This window comes from Arvicanthis niloticus, chromosome 18 (assembly GCF_011762505.2).
Source record: "Arvicanthis niloticus isolate mArvNil1 chromosome 18, mArvNil1.pat.X, whole genome shotgun sequence".
Classification (NCBI taxonomy): domain Eukaryota; kingdom Metazoa; phylum Chordata; class Mammalia; order Rodentia; family Muridae; genus Arvicanthis; species Arvicanthis niloticus.
In genome coordinates, this window is record NC_047675.1 from 21,591,124 (window position 1) to 21,608,135 (window position 17,012).

Genomic DNA, 17,012 nt, shown 5'->3' on the forward strand with positions numbered 1-17,012 from the left:
ATAACTGAAATAAAATGAGACTTTTTGTGTTAGTCACTTTGTTAAATACAAATATTTTTTGTTTGGTCCATGTGGATGTGTATGCTATATACTTTATGACTTAAGTTAGAGCTAGAATTTACTCAGTCAGGAGTCTGAAATTACCATTGAGATGTTTACCACAGCCTTGAGAAGCTTTCCTGAACTAAGGGACTGATAAGCAGCTGTTGGGATTGTGCTTATGTCATTGGACACGTGTTCATATTAAAACCCAGTTTGAATATATGCACATGTATAGAGGAAATTCGGTGTTCACTCCAGTGGTTCCTGTGGAAAGCAAATGCTCAAGGGGCCACTTTAAGAGGTTGTCTTAGATTGCAAGCCTCTGAATTTGCTCACATAGCTTTAGTAGGGTTAGGGCTGAAGATTAGCCCAGAAGTAGAGCATCTGTTTGCCCAGCATGCATAGAGCCCTGTGTTTGATCACCGATGGGGTGGAGGCAGCCCTGAGCCAAAGACTGGGGTGCAAGTCTATTATTTGGGGGGTGAGCCCATGTGAATAAGGGATGTGGAGGCCCAAGGGTTTACGACAGTTGAAGGATGAAGTTGGAAAGCAATCTCAGTAGGTAAAAGTGCTTGCTGTTGCAAACCTGAGTTCAATTCCAGAATCCTTGTTAATCATGGTAGTGTGAGCTTGTAACCTCAGCACTGGTGAGGCAAGGAAAGAAGGATTTCTGGGGCTCTGGCAAGTCAGCCTAACCTAATTGGCAAGCTCCAGACTGGTAAGAGATACTATATCAAAAAACACTACCTGAAGAGTGGCATGAAAGGTTGACCTCTACCCTCTACTGCATACACATTTGCATTCAGATAAACATCAACAACAAGATGATTAGGGAAGGACATGTTCTGTCAGTGCTTGAGAGAAGCTGGAGGAGGGTAGACTACTGATCCCTAGAATTCCCCATCTTCTCAAGGAGGTCTCAGGACTGAAGAAGGCTGATGGGCAAAAGGATGTGGTGCCAGTAGTTAAAATTCAGGTGAAAGTGGTAGATGAGGCAGACAGGATGAAGGAGTTTCCAGACTGTTCTGGGCAGGCTTGCGCTTCACTTTTGAGGATCTTTGCTGAGTCGGTCTCTGTGTGTGTGTCTGCAGATTGTCTCCAGCTACTGAGAACAAACTCCGGCTTCATTACCGCCGAGCCCTCAGGAACAACACAGACCCCTACAAGCGAGCTGTGTACTGTATCATTGGGAGATGTGACATCACTGACAACCAGAGTGAAGTAGCAGACAAGACTGAGGACTACCTGTGGTTAAAAGTAGGTACAGCATCCTTTGCCTGCCCAATTTCTCTACACTCTTCCCTTGTAATGCATGAAGTTTGTGTAGTGCTCAGGACAGGGCCAGTGGGTTTTCTATCTGATCGACCCTATTTTTTAATTGTGTAATTCCCAACTATAACTACACAGTTAGCTTTCTTTTTCTTCTTTCCTTTGCTCCTCTCCCTCCACTTCCCTTCCCCTTTGCATTGCTAGGGATGGAATTTAGGACCTCAGTCATGCTCTACTAAAATACAGCCCAGCCCTAGGAGCCACAGTGTGTTCTGTGTGAGCCACAGTGTGAGCCTCCAGCTCACAGCATCCAGCTTAGCTGCTGAGCAGCTATAGCTCTACATGTGGTTGAGGATGTAGTGTGTACCAATGTATTTGTTTCCTTTGGGGATTTAGTTGAACCAGGTGTGTTTTGATGATGATGGCACCAGCTCACCACAAGACAGGCTCACTCTCTCACAGTTCCAGAAACAGCTGCTAGAAGACTATGGTAAGATTCTGGGCAATTGCTATCTCCTTTGGGGGCATATGGCTTACCGTTTTCAATCAGGTACAGACCATTATGCATTAAGAAATATGTATCACAGCTGGGCGGTGGTGGCACATGCCTTTAATCCCAGCACTTGGGAGGCAGAGGCAGGTGGATTTCTGAGTTCGAAGCCAGCCTGGTCTACAGAGTGAGTTCCAGGACAGCCAGGGCTATACAGAGAAATTGTGTCTCGAAAAACCAAACCAAACAGAAAGAAAGAAAGAAAGAAAGAAAGAAAGAAAGAAAGAAAGAAAGAAAGAAAGAAAGAAAGAAAGAAAGAAAGAAAGAAAGAAAGAAAGAAAAATATACATCACTCGGATACTTGAGAGACTAAGGCAGGAATATCCTGAGTTCAAGGCCAGCCTAGGCAACTTAGTGAGATTTTTGTCTAAGAATAAGAATAAAAGGGTCTGGGGCTGTAGCTCAGTACTGAAGTACTTGCCTGACATTCCAGAGACCTTGAGTTTGATCGATCTCTGGTACCACCAAAAGAAAAAAGAAAGCTGTGGCTTCCATGGTCATAGACCATAAACATTTTTCTAGTTTTTGCTTGGGAGAGATGTGAATGAGGCCTTAGTTGCTCCCTTGTAGATCTTGCTGGTGGTCACATCTGATTACAAAGGAGAGACACAGCTTTTCCCTTTGACCTCCTCTTTGTTGAACAGGAAATGTAGGGTCTGTGACTACAGCTGCTGTTGCTGAGCTCAGGAGTCTGTGAATCCAGCTGTGCTTCAGCTTTGTCCCTTCTCTCTCCATGTATATTGAAGATAACTGTCACTTCAACACATTTAACTGCTTCTCTCCTCTCTAATGCAAACAGCTTAGATTTTATAACAGGACCTTACTTGCCAACCATGAGTGAGGCCTAGAGAAGGTAGAGAAGCTGGGTCTTTTGTTTTTGTTTTTGTTTTTGTTTTTTTTTTTAAGCCAAGGTTTCTCTCTGGCTGTTATGGAACTCAGTTTGTAGGCCAGAATGGCCTTGAATCCCCAAAGATCCACCTATCTCTGTCTTTCTGAGGCTGTGACAAAAGTATTAGAGACCTGCACCACTGTGCCTGGCTTCGGTCATATTTCGGGTAGCTTACAGTTACCCAGGGTCCCTTCAGTTACTTCAGACTCATGTTGCTGCTCTCTTTCCACCCAACATGGCCAGTAGATAACCAGGGTCAGACAGCTGCTGACAGCTTCCTCCTGAGTAGGTTTTACCTCCTCTCCTGCAGGCGAGTCCCACTTCACGGTGAACCAGCAGCCCTTCCTCTACTTCCAAGTGCTGTTCCTGACTGCACAGTTCGAAGCTGCCATTGCCTTTCTCTTCCGCATGGAGCGGCTGCGCTGCCATGCTGTCCATGTGGCCCTGGTGCTGTTTGAGCTAAAACTGCTTTTAAAGTCCTCTGGGCAGAGTGCTCAGCTCCGTGAGTATTTAGGTCTTAGCTGGCATGAATGTAACCACAGCACACCATCCCCATTGGTCATAGTGGTGAAATGGCAGACACTCCGGATTTTGGTCATTTTAGAGCATTGTAGGTACTGGAGCTTTTCTATTAGTGTTAGAATGCTTGTTTTAACCCCTGGGCATTTCCTGGAATATTAAAGAGTGATGCCAGACACTAGCTTGGTGGCCAGGCAAAGCCATTCCATGAGTCATGAGTATGACGTTCATTAGGGATCTGGCTTTAAAGACCTTGGAGACACCGGCTAGCCACCTATCTACTTGCCTACTCAGGTGGGAGAGCCAGGTAGAGAGCCAGGTAAAGGTGAGTAACTGGTCAGCACATTTTCCCCAGTACATGAGCCATGATGGTCAGGTGTATAGTCATTCCTGTAACGGCCATCATGCTGGCCATTCACCATAGAGACATTCTCTGCTGTCTACAAAGGAAAGTGAAGCCAGTGGTGAGGTCACACTGGGAAATGGGGACCACGCTACAGCAGTCACACTTCTTGGCCTATACTTTCGATTCCCATGGGTCCTGGGTTGCGTGTGTCTGAGGAGCCCTTCTGTTCCCATGTACAGTCAGCCACGAGCCTGGTGACCCTCCCTGCATGCGACGGCTGAACTTTGTGCGTCTGCTCATGCTCTACACCCGAAAGTTTGAGTCCACAGACCCAAGAGAAGCCCTGCAGTACTTTTACTTCCTCAGGTGAAGCCTGCTTTTGCTTTTTCACTTGGCTAGCTTTTATTTCTTCCATCTGACAATGACTGTTAGAGACTCTGCATCCAAACCACAAACCACCCAAGCTGCTCCTGTGCTTTTGTAGGGACGAGAAAGACAGTCAAGGAGAAAACATGTTTCTGCGCTGTGTGAGCGAGCTTGTGATAGAAAGTCGAGAGGTAGGTCAGCTTTCTTATCACCCTGGCTGGAATTTTCAGTGTGTTCTCGTTCTACTCTGTGTGAGTATGTTATACATGGCCTATATCTAGAGGGAGAGGGAGACGGTGGGGCTTGCTTTGGTTTCTTACAGTGACAATATTGATCTCAGTCTCGCTGAGTGCTAGCTCTGAGAGACCTCTCTTATGTCCTTTTCCCTAAGGAATTGTATGTCATGCTTATGTTCTTGACCAGTAAGCTGAGTAAACCTTTTCCCCCACAGTTTGATATGATTCTTGGGAAACTAGAGAACGACGGAAGTAGAAAGGTAAGTTAAATGTGTCCTTGATTGTCAGAATATAGTTATCCTGTACTGGATACAGGAATTGTAACAAATAGAAGGATGAAATTATAAGCCCAACTGATAGCCTTAGTTTTACACACATTTTTCTTTCTTTAAAATTTATAAATTTGTAATTACTGTTTTCATATGTTCAAATGTGCCTGCCATTTTCCTTAAAGCTAAGATAGCTATATTTTTGACTCAGAAAACATGAAGAAAAAAATCAGTGCTTACTCTGCCTACTCCCTCCAGATGGAGGAATTAGAAATGCATGTCACCTCTCTCAAAAGGCCATCCCTGAGTACTCAGAACTCCCCACCAACTCCAAAATGCCATCTCCCAGGAGCCTTAGTGGTTCCTCTAGGACTTGCCATGCTATGGGGCACCGGAAGAGAAGGGCAGAAGCCCTGTGTCGGGGGCCTGGTTCTGACCCTGGCTCCCCTGTGTGCCCACAGCTACTCACTTTCCTTTGTAAACTGCATGGTTTGGCCTCGAAGCCCAGATGAGGGCCTGATAGTACTGATAACGGTAGCCCATCTTCTTGGGCACTGCGCCAAGTGCTTTGTGTGCAGTGTCTGACTCAGGACAACCACAACAGAGTAAGAACCATTATATTTTGTTTCACAAATGAAGAAGCAGAAGTAAAAGTGGCTAATTATTTTCTTCAAGACCACACAACAGGAATCTGAACATACATTTCATTGATTGAGGGGCAAGTCACTGGAATTTGGTCCAGCCCTGAAGGAGCATTAGCATGGCTAAGCAGAGTGTTTCGAAGTCCATTTTCCCTCCCTATATATCCTGGGGCCTGTCAGACTCTCCTGATAATGTGCCTACTACTAAGTGGTGATGGGGACTTTTTTCAAAGTCCCCACCACCACTTTCTGCATATTTGGTCAGCATCTGTCTTAGAAAGCAAATGTAAAGTCCTGAAAGTATTTTGTCATAACATCCTGCTTGCCAGAAAATTTAAACTAATAGTTTTACCTACTCTTAGTCATTTTGGAAACTCCCAGAAACCACTCAGGTGCCATAGCTGACTCTGCCCTTAACTTCCATTAATACGCCCTGTCTTTTTTTTTTTTTTTTTTTCGTGGTTATGGTGTCGGGCCTTGTGTCTTTAAGAGAGCCCAAGTCTGGCAGATGAAAAACGTGTTGACTAGAGCAAGCGTTTCCAATTCAAGTGCTCTGTGACATAGTTGCTACTGCATGTTGAGTCTTTCCCTTCCCCTTGATATTTGTCTTGTCAGCCTGGAGTCATAGATAAGTTTACCAGTGACACAAAGCCTATTATCAACAAAGTTGCTTCCGTGGCAGAAAATAAAGGGCTATTTGAAGAAGCAGCCAAGCTTTATGACCTCGCCAAGGTAAATGTGCCCTTTTCCCCATTCTTCTCTGTGCTCGAGAGCTCTGCTGGCCTTTTCCCATAAATGCTCAGGCTTTGCAGCACTGTCTTGTTATCACTGTCCCTGCTGAAGCATTGTCTGCAGCATGTTAATGGTTCAGTCAGGGTGAAGTTCCCATTTTACAGAATTCTAACTATCCAAAAAGCATCTATGGCCAAATAACAACATAATGAAAGTCTTTCCTGTTGACACTATCAAAGCCACTGTGGTTCCCTGTGGTAGCCTTCTACATTGGCCAACAGTATGTAGTCCAAGAGCCTGGGTCAAATGCATCTCCCTAAGAATATGGGATAAGTACTGATAAAAAGAAAGGTGTCCTGGGACTGGAGAGCTGCCTCATGCTTGTCTTCCTAAGAATCTGGGTTTGGTTTCCAGCACACACATGGTGGCTAACAGTCCTCCATAACTGCAGTTCCAGAGGGTCTGATACCTTTTCTGGTCTCTGCAGGCACCAGGCATATACATGGTGCACATCTATACGTGCAGGCAAAAACATTCACACAAAAAGATAAAAATATTTTTTTTTTTTAAATAAAGAAAGATTTCCTAGGGCTGGAGAGATGGCTCAGGGTTAAGAGCACTGACTGCCCTTCCAGAGGTCCTGAGTTCAGTTCCCAGCAACCACATGGTGGCTCAAAACCTCTGTAATGGGATCTGATGCCCTCTTCTGGTGTGTCTGAAGACAAATGATAGTGTACTCACATACATAAAATAAATAGATCTTTGAAAAAGAAAAAAAAGACAGATTGATTGATTGATTGATTGATTGACTTCTTAAACTTAAAAATGTGTTGGTCTAATTAGGACATAGGAAAATATGAGAGTGGTGAACATACATTGGGTGACCTGTCCATGGCTGTGTCCATACAGTCCTCGTCTCAGGAGATAGAGCAGTTCCATTCATCACTTCAGAAAGTTGCCGGTTTTACTTTGCTTAATTAGTTTGTCCTTTTGTTGATTGTTTTCTTAATTTTAAAAACGTGAACAGAACGCTGACAAGGTGCTGGAGCTGATGAACAAGCTGCTGAGTCCTGTCGTCCCACAGATCAGCGCCCCCCAGTCTAACAAGGAACGGCTGAAGAACATGGCCCTCTCCATTGCAGAGCGGTAAGACCCAGGCCTGCTCAGGTCACTTTGTCTGCCCTACTGTGTGTTCAGCTTCACTGGGCACTAGCAGACAGCACCCCAGAGGTTACACTAATTCACCTTCTTTCAGAATGTCCTTCAGTGATGGTGATGGGGGGGGTTCTCAGGTTTTGTGGGCACTGTTATAGAATCCACTTTGCTCGCCAGTAAAGTTCCTGAGTTCGCTGACCAACCAGCTTGACTCCAGAAGAGACTGGGTTTGAGATGCTTTCCTGCAGCAACACAAGACACCCTTTACCAAGTGAGGCCTTTGACTTAGTCAGGGTCCCCAGCATTAGCCTCCAGGCTCTCTAGCCCATGGGGTCCTCTTCTCCTTCCTAAAGACTTGGCTGCACATTTGATGGCCGGTGCTAGAGAAGTGTACTTTACTTTTTGTATGTGTGGGTAGACTATTGCCAGATCACAGTAGTCAGCCTTTCACAATGTCAAAATGAACACTGTTCGCCACTCTCCCTCGTGCCCATCCAGAGAGCTCAGGAGGTTGATGTATTTAGGTTAGGATTCTGTGGAAATCCATCTCTTCTCTTGCTCCCCTCAGCATCCCTCTTTTTTGTCTTTCAGGTACAGGGCTCAAGGAATAAGTGCAAATAAGTTTGTGGACTCTACGTTCTATCTCCTCTTGGACTTGATTACCTTTTTTGACGAGTATCACAGTGGTCATATTGACAGGGCCTTTGATGTAAGTTTCTGCAAGAGTGTTTGAAGTACAGGTTATGACCAACATGCCTGTTAAATGACGAAGACAAGTGTGATCCTGGGAATCTAAGACTTCTGTTCCCCCACCCCACCCCTGCACACTTTTTTTTTCTCTCCCCTTTAATATAGAAACAGGCTTCTGAAAGGAATCTCTGAATTTTAGAATTGGGTCTGGAAATTATAAAAATCAAGTTAGTAAATTAGGGTCAAAACTATTGTTTTGGGTTTTTTGTTTTTGGGGGGTTTTGTTTTTTCTTGTTGGTGTTTTTTTGAGACAGGGTTTCTCTATGTAGCCCTGTCTGTCCTGAAACTCGTTCTGTAGACCAGGCTGGCCTTGAACTCACAGGGATCCACCTGCCTCTGCCTCCCTCATGCTGGAGCTAAAGGCATGCACCACTGTCGGGATCAAAGCTTTTATGTACAGGAAGATCAGCATTTTCTGTCATTTTGAATAAGCTGACTGCTTTTCTTTGAAGAGGGGGTAATGTATCTATAATGCTGTGTCATGTGGCTGGTGATGTCTTGTCTGAAACAGATTATTGACCGACTGAAGTTGGTGCCTCTAAATCAGGAAAGTGTGGAAGAAAGGGTGGCTGCCTTCAGAAACTTCAGTGATGAAGTAAGTCTTTTTCTTTGTTCATTACAGAATTCTGTTTCCATCCCTTCCAAAACTGAAGGCTTTATTTTTTTAATTGTATCTATGCATGTGTGATGTATATTTTTATATGTTCCATGTGTATGGGCACATGGGTGTGGGTATGTGTAGAAGCTCACAGAAGATGATGTGTCTTCCTCAGTTGCTCTCCACTTTATATACTGAGGCAGACCTTGGGGGAAGTGGGATGTATCTCATGCACCCTGTAGAAATACTTACTTAAGTGTTAAAATATCCTCTGGTATACATAGACAGTGAGAGAATTAACCCAGACTCATAGGTCAGCCAGAACCCTCTTCTCTAAGAATCCATTGTATGAACTCACAGACCACCAGGAGAGCTGAAATTGGACCCATTCTAGGAAAATCCAGTCTAGGTGGCTACCATAGCTAGAACTCTCAGAGCTATTGGGTACATTAAAGTAAAAGGCTGGAACTGGGAAGGCGGCTCACTGGGTAAGACGTGATGGCAGGTAGAAGGACCTAAGTTTGGATGCCCACTGCCTGCCTGATAGTAGGGAATATAAAAGTTAGGCATAGCAGCACATCTCTGTGGCCCTAGCACCGGGGGTGGGAGTGTGGGGTTGCTAGCCAAAGAGCTAACCATCACTTCACACTAGGGGAGGAGTCTGTTATTAGTCATTGTTATTGTGTTGTTTCTTACCTCCCCCTAGATACAAGGCGTATTGCATCATTGGCTAAAGTAGTATACCAAGCTCTGTCCCTGTACACTTCCCAGTGAAGGACCAGTGGAGACGGGGCAATGGACAGTTGCAGGGACCTGGGGAGCCAAAATAGTAAATGCAGATACTCTTTAGTCTTACTGTGCTGGCAGCAGAGCCCCCGTACTTACAGGTGCTGCCTATGCTTTTGGCATGCTGCCCCCACCAGAGTACCATAAGGGAGCAGGGAGAATGGCCAGTGAGCAGCAATTCCAGGAATGTGCCGACACTCTGGACATGGTGATGCCACCAGTTCCCTAGTGGTGACTGTAGTTCTCCATTGACAGCTGTGGGGTGAAGCATGACCAGGCAGAGGCCATGCTCCCTCCACTTGGTCCCTTTCCCTTATTGTGGGTGTTTTTCTTTGTAGATCAGGCACAACCTCTCAGAAGTTCTTCTCGCCACCATGAACATCCTGTTCACACAATTTAAGAGGCTCAAGGGAACAAGTCCATCTTCAGGAACCAGGCCCCAGCGAGTGATCGAAGATCGTGACTCTGTAAGATCCCAGCATTCCTGAGAAACATTGCTGAGAATCCCTTGCTGGTTTGGAATCCCATTTGCTAGTCCTCATTGACCACATGATCCCAACCACTCTTTACTTGGGAACCTACCACTAGTGTGAATCTTATACAGGAAGCTCCTGGGAGAAATCAAGCTGATTGCTGCTGTTCTCAAACTAGGGTTAGGGATGGGGTGGAAATCAAACAGAATGCGTATTCGTAATTGCTTCCATAGGATATCTGTTCATTTTAACATACCAGGTTACTTTGGACTTGCTCAGGAATGAACACTTTCAGCAATACCGTATTCTTTCTTGATTAGTAGTACATTTTTTATTGCAAACTTTGTTTCTCCTCTCTTAGCTTCAGAGTATACCTTAAAAAGCAACTAGACAGCATTATGATCCCCATCTTAACGACTGAGGAGACTGAGACCTGACACAGGGAACACTTGTTTGGGCGGGCTGGTTCCTCAAAGAGTTGGGAGAGGGTGGATATGACTTCCTGTGGGGCTTCCATCAGTACCTAAGCTAAATAGTTTACTGGTTTGGATCTTGGGACTCAACAGCGTATACTCCATTGGTTTGTTCCATTTAAGCCAAGAGGCAAAGCAGTCACTGGCTTTTTGTTTTCATTGTTTAGGGGCACAGTTTGTTTACATTGCCTTTCCCTTAACCACAATAGCTGTGTCTCATAGTTTTTGCAGACAGGTCTTAGTCACCCTGGCTGGTCGTGAACTCCTGATTCTGTTGCCTTAGACTTCCTGCATGTTAGGATTACATGTTTGTGCCAGTAGAACCAACTGCCTAATCTAGTATTTTTACGGGACTTTATGAGCATTCTCTTGTTTGAGGGAATTGAACATGTTAAACAATCATGCCTCCTCCCTCTGAAGTTGTGTGTTGTCCATTTCTCCTCTTAGGCACTGTCCCTGTTAGAACTGGTGACTGCGAGTAGGGGCAGGAATGCTCCCTTTGAGGGAACAGTGTCTGGGAATGCGTGGAGTAATCAGCTGGTCCAGTGGTTCCCAACCTTAGTGCTGCAGCCCTGACACCCAACCATAAAATAGTTTTTGCTGCTACTTCACAACTGTAATTTTTCTAGTTATGAACCATAATGTAAATATCTGATATGCAGAATATCTGATATGCAACCCCTGTGAAAGTTGAAAGCCATTGTGCTGGTCCATTTGGACACCAGATGCACTACCCCTGGGGAGTTTAGAGCCTCTGTTCTCAATATACCATTGGTAGCTCACTCACTGGACCTGCCCCTTGGCAGGACCCCTCTGTGGCAAAAGAGCAATTGTGTGTTTTTATAGGTCAGTAAGATCCTGCAGGATGTGATCTGGCCAGCCACTTCCCTCACCTGGAGGAAACCCTTTTAGCAGACCTTCCAAGCGTAGACCCACTTGCATAGTGTGCATGACTTCTTACATCCCATCCCAGCACTGCAAGAAAGAAAAGTTTTTACATAGCCTACCATTCTGTACTTTTCTTTCTTTCTTTTTTTTTTCCAAGATTTATTTATTTGTTTTATGTAAGTACAAACACACCAGAAGGGGGCATCTCATTACAGATGGTTGTGAACCACCATGTGGTTGCTGGGAATTGAACTCCGGACCTCTGGAAGAGCAGTCAGTGTTCTTAACCGATAAGCCATCTCTCCAGCCCTCTTTTCTTTTTTGCTTTCTTGATTCCTCTTCCTCCTCCTTCTCCTCTTCTTTATCATCTTCCTCCTTCTCTTCTTCTTCTTCCTCCTCCTTCTCTTCTTCCTTTCTCTTCTTCCTCTTCCTTCTTCTCTTCTTCTTCCTTCTCTTCCTCTTCCTCCTCCTCTTCCTCCTCTTTCTCCTTCCCCTTTTCTCCTCCTCTTCTCTTCCTCCTCTTTCTCATCTTTCTCCTCTTCTTCCTTCTCCTCCTCCTCCTCCTCCTCCTCCTCCTCCTCCTCCTCCTCCTCCTCCTCCTCCTCCTCCTCCTCCTTCTCCTTCTTGTTGCTGTGTCTCTCTACATAGTCCTGGCTGTTCTGACACTCATTCTGTAGACCAGGCTGACCTTGAACTCACAGAGAGCTACATACCACTGCCTCCCAAGTGCTGGGATTAAAGGCATGTGCCTCTATGCCTGGTCTGTTCTGTATTTCTTATTTTACTTTCTCTGAGAGATAGAGATGTGACACTGTGTAGAAATGTATTTATCAAAGCTGCCTGCTCAATTTAAAGTGTGAAGTGCTGCCAAGTCCTTTTGCCTAACCTTCTCCAGAACTCATTTAAAGAAGCTGAATCAGCACAGTAGTCTAGGTGTTTTTTGTTTATCTTGAAGGGAATACCATGAGAGTTCTCATCACAAAGTAAGATTTGTTTTTGTTAGGACATTAAGGACTCTATACACTTGACAGTTTATTTCACACTTCAGGACATAGATACCCTGGAGTTTGCCCTAAAGTTTCAATCCTGGCTGGCCTTTCCTCTGTATGATCTGGATTGCTTCCTTGCTTGCTAGTATGAGAAGGTTTATCTTATCTCAGTATGGGCAACCTGCGTCCCCAGAGCCCAGTGTCTCTCGAAGCCACCTGACAGGACCCTAAATCTAATCTAGTGTACACCCCCTCTTAAATTTCTCTATTCTGTGTTGAATAATTTATCACTTAGAAATCAGGTTTTCTTTTTTTCTTTTTTTTTTTTTTTCAGTTACTAGAAAGATCTGGTTTTAAATTTGTAGGACCCTCTTTTTACTCCCTACAACAGTCCAGAAATTTGATAAAATACTGTGTTTTCAGAAAAGTGCCCTGTGTCCTGGAGGGAGAAAAGGAGGAAATGGGAGAAAGAGGTGGGAAGAATGGTTCGGATTGCAGGGACACAGCCTGCAAGGTGGCACTGCCAGGGCTCCGTGGGTCACTAGACACTCAGGTCCCTGCGGAGATGATAAACAGAAGCCAGCTAAGAGAGAGGAAGAGTCAGGGAACTGGAGCAGGCGTTCTGAAGCTTCAGCCATGTAGAAGCCAGCCAGGTGTGTTGAGGTGAGGCAGCTTTCTGTCAGTCTCCAGCCTTTGTTCAGTCAAAAGTTTTGACACCTGTGAAATTGGGCCCCAGTGGACAAGCTTTGTTAAAGGGACATGAAGCTGGAATAATGTGACAGTGGAGGCTGAGGTGTTCCTGACACTATGTGCAACATAGAAGAGCCAGGTGAGTGCCTCACTCTGACCTGACAGTTAACCAGTTTTCTTGTCTTGACCCCTTTTCTCTCAGCAACTCCGAAGTCAAGCCAGAGCCCTGATTACCTTTGCTGGGATGATACCGTACCGGACGTCTGGGGACACTAATGCCAGGCTGGTGCAGATGGAGGTCCTCATGAACTAGCGCTGTGTTTGATGGGGTCTGGGGCTGCACACTGTCAGTATATTAGGCATGTGGGCCAGCTGGGGTGGGTTTCCAGTTTTGTTTCTGTTGTGTTGTGTTTTGTTTTTTGTATTATGTATTTTTGTTAATATCAATAAATTTCTTTGATTTGTATTTCTTTTAAACATTTTTTTCCTTTTTTTTTTCCTTTAAAATTTTAGGTTGTTTTCTTGTTTTGGGTGTGTGTGTGTGTGTGTGTGTGTGTGTGTATTTACTTGGGAAATGTTGTCAACAGTTTTGGGGCTAGAGAATGAGAGGCTACATAGGTGTATGAATTTGGCCAATGTGACTTTAAATGATTAAACTATTACCCACCATAAACAAGGAATCAAACCTTTTGAACTCCCATTCACTAAGATACCATAGTCCTGAGTGGTGTCAAATCTTGGGTGGTGTAAGATCTGTGGGTAGAATACCACGTGCTGCTGTTTTCTTGAGTAACCTTTGAGGTTATTCAGCCAGCCCCACAGCACCCCTCATTCCTCAGCCAGGATTCCAGGTGATTAGTCTGCTGGCATATAGTTCCATTAGTGAATCAGAGCATGGGCTTGGGACTGCTGCAATAAAAAGAGGGACAAGTACCCAGCTCATGGTGCAGAGTGGGTGAGCCCATCCACTCTGCTCTGCTGAGAGCTGACTTCACACTCCGCTCTCATAAAGAAATTTTAAACTTCTCTCCTTTGGCACTTAGTTGATCTATTTAGATACCTTCAAGACTCATGAAAGCAAGCTCATGGGTTCATTCTGGATGTCGCACATACAGAAAGCAATTGGCATCTGCATTCTGGGCATTTGGTCCCTGAGCAGTAGTTGTCGTCTGTTGTGACCCTACTTCTCCCACAGGACCAACAGCCCTGAACTAAACTAAAAATGAGCAGTTGCTCCTCAGTCAGCCAGTTGAGCAAGGTCTGCTCTTCAGGAACACGTTTTCCCACAGGCTGTCCAGAAAGAATTGTGTTCCTAAGAAGAAATCTCTTATCACAGGATAGTCACTTCTATATCTTGTCCTTTGAAAAAGGGCTAATGGATCAATAATAGACACAGATTTCATGATCCATAAAGGGAATTACCTGAGGGTCCTCCAGGTTGTATTCCGTTTTCCTTCTTCGGTCAGATCTTGTTGGTAGAACCCAAACCTGAGCTTTTCTGTGAAGTCACAGAAAGCAGGTCCTGTAGGTGTATCTGAGCAAGGAGTATCTCACTTACATGCCCCAAGAGCAGACTTTTGTAGCATGCAACTGACTTTATTTTTTAACTTGCCTTCTTTATCACAATGCAAGAAGACTGGAGTTGGTTGTGGCCTCTGTGGCTTGTCTCTTTTTCACTTCATAAAAGTCAATTGTGAATTTGTCTTTGTTTTATGCAGTCTGGCTGCATATAGAACTGCATACGTGTCTTGCCAGAAACCAAAAGCCAATAGGAAAGAAAAGCAGCTGCTTAGATAGTAGTGTAGTCAGTGGCCAGCAGGTTAGGATTTGATTTGGGGAGACCTTTGTGGGAAGAATGAGGTACTATTCCGGAAGAGTCAAACCTCCCACAAGCTAATTACAGCACTTGTTCTATAAGCTGATTCTGTTACTGCATTCGGCATGCTGGGCCTGTGTAGAGCAAAACCAACTTGAGTCTGCAAGGCAGACAAGGTTCCCTTGTTCCCAGAAGTTATACATGTCCATTGACTGAATGACTCCGTGGCAGATTGTTAGCTTAAGCCATCTCTGCACTCGTTTGTTCAGAGAACTAAATCCTTTCCTGATGCATTATTTGTGATTTCATTGTTTACCTGGAGAAATGAGGAGAAAATGGCTTCTGGAGTCTCTTGTTTTCCAGACCCAGCAAAATCAAGAATGTTTTGAGACAGATAGGGTTAGACACTGCCTTGGGATCTCATAATAATTAACTCTTGGGGACATCACAGGGGAAGTAAGAGTTAAGAGACCCAGTACCTTTTTGGGGCCCGGAGATTTGATTTTTACCTTTTTTCCCCCTTAGTTTCTTTCCTCCTGCTCTTAAATAACTCCTAAGTAAAGTTGGGTAACTTCAAGTAAACAGTGAGGTGGAACTGGGGGACCCTCATAGAGCAAGTCAGCTAGTTTTGCAGCTCCTAAGCTAGGAGGTTCATTGAAAGGCTGGAAGCTTCACACTGGAGGCAGAAAGCAGATCCCACTCCTGTAACCATGTAAACTTACACTGGAGCCTGAAGGAGTTTTGTGGTTACTGCTTATGGTGCTTTAGCCCTGTCATTTTAAGTCCTAAGGTTTAGGATATTTTAAGCAAAGAATTGTGGGTCTTCCTACAGTACCCAGCATTGCCTGATTTAAATAACAAAACAAAGGTGTGTTTGTTCTTGCTTTGAATTTCAGAACTGCCTATTCTAGTTGAGTAAATGCTCCTGGCCCAGACCCTCAAGGCTGATTTAGCTTAATGTGCCAGCTCCTGGTGCCCTAATCTTCACACCCATGCTTTTCTTTGGGCATCAGAGCCTCTGTCTGTAGTTCATTGGGTATTTCATGTATCTTGCCAGATTTCCGTAATTGCCATTTTACAGATTGCCATCCATGCCTGGAGCTTGCTGAAAACTATGCTACAAATAGCCCCCAGACTGGCATGTTGCCCTGAGCATGCTAAAGTGGTATTGACTGACTGGCTACAGGCTGAGCTGAGTAAAGACCCCCAGACTGAGTACTGCTGCATACTTAGGGGTAGTGTGGTCAGAGACCCAACGTTTCTCTGGCATACATTGGTCCTGGCTGCCTGTGCCTTTGGGCATGAGGCAGATAAAAACACTGGCTATTGACATTCACTGGCTTGTTGCAGTAGGAAGGGGTTGTTGCAACTCTGGAAGGGGTATCTAGCGTCAAAGTAAATGTATTGTAGCCTTCTGGGGATCCCAGAAGACCTGACCTAACCTATTAGTGGCAAAAGGTTGTATGACCTCCTTCACTGGGGACAGATATAGCAAATGAACACAGAGTCACCTCTGGGTGCAAATCACAGCATCAGTTGCAGTTTGTCTGGTGTACCTTTGGCTCTGCATCTGCTGGCACTCAGTACCTGGAGGCTGAGGGCCTGGCACAGGCTGCCAGGAGCTCTGCAGCTACTTGGATAATCCTCCTTTGCTGCCATTCACATTTGCAAAGTAGCAAAAAAAAAAAAAAAAAAAAAAAAAAAAGGCAGGGCAAGATGAGAAGGCAGTAACTGGCCTTCAGGCAGGTTGACTGACTGGGACAACTGGGGATCCCAGAGGGCCTTTCTCCTGCCACCTGCCAGATGTTTGTCCATCAGGGACTTCAAATGCTGTGTGTGCTAGAAGGGGAAAAGAGGCAAGACACAGTTAATCCTCACTTGATGAATAACTTCTGTTGGGAATGTGGTGGGCAGATTGTCTACTTTCCTCTTAGCCTTTCTGATGTCACTCTTGTGTTTGTGGGGAGGGAATGGTGGGAGAGTCAGTGTGTGTTCCCTGAGTTCTTTTCCGTGCAGTAACTTGTGTGTTTGCTCTGTTCAGGACACTTCCTTCACTCCACCCCTGTCTATCCAGTAAATGTTCTCCCAATGCACCATATGCTCCCTTTGTTCTGTTCTTCAGTGCAATGGGAACTCTGAGGCTGAGGCTCCCGGAAGGTAACAGAGAGGAGAGGAGGCCTCTCCTCGCCTCTGGTAAGGGGGCTCCTCTGTTCTCCTGTATGGAAGGCTCCTCAGGCCTACCTGGCCCCTAGACTCTGGGTCTCTCCAGTCACAGCCACCTCCTTTTGTAAGTAGAGGACTTCTGTCCCAGCTTGGAAGCTCTGAAGTCATTAATGGCCTTTGGTATCTGGGGAACATCAGATTCAAACTGTGGTAGACAATAAACAGCATTTTGATGACAAAGCCAGCAAGTTGCATCCTGGGGGAGGAACCCTTTATCTGGGACCCTCATCAGGAAGCACTGGGGACTCAATAGTGAGGGCTGGCTGTGTCTGACCTGGGGACAGGTGTTTCTTGACAGCACCTGCTATGTTT

General features: G+C 45.1%; 1 protein-coding gene across 2 annotated transcripts in view; it reads left to right on the plus strand.

Annotated features, from left to right (window-relative positions):
- Nup93 (nucleoporin 93) overlaps nt 1-13,138 on the plus strand; it is a 94,718-nt gene extending 81,580 nt beyond the window's left edge. For both annotated transcript variants that reach the window (XM_034522967.2, XM_076915652.1), the window contains 12 exons: nt 1,134-1,299; nt 1,708-1,801; nt 3,061-3,252; nt 3,855-3,981; nt 4,100-4,172; nt 4,433-4,477; nt 5,743-5,859; nt 6,887-7,005; nt 7,606-7,723; nt 8,276-8,359; nt 9,487-9,615; nt 12,864-13,138. In XM_034522967.2, coding sequence (XP_034378858.1) covers nt 1,134-1,299; nt 1,708-1,801; nt 3,061-3,252; nt 3,855-3,981; nt 4,100-4,172; nt 4,433-4,477; nt 5,743-5,859; nt 6,887-7,005; nt 7,606-7,723; nt 8,276-8,359; nt 9,487-9,615; nt 12,864-12,974 — 1,375 coding nt within the window. In that variant the 3' untranslated portion in view covers nt 12,975-13,138. The remainder of the gene's footprint in view (nt 1-1,133; nt 1,300-1,707; nt 1,802-3,060; nt 3,253-3,854; nt 3,982-4,099; nt 4,173-4,432; nt 4,478-5,742; nt 5,860-6,886; nt 7,006-7,605; nt 7,724-8,275; nt 8,360-9,486; nt 9,616-12,863) is intronic.
- Nucleotides 13,139-17,012: the final 3,874 nt, after the last annotated feature.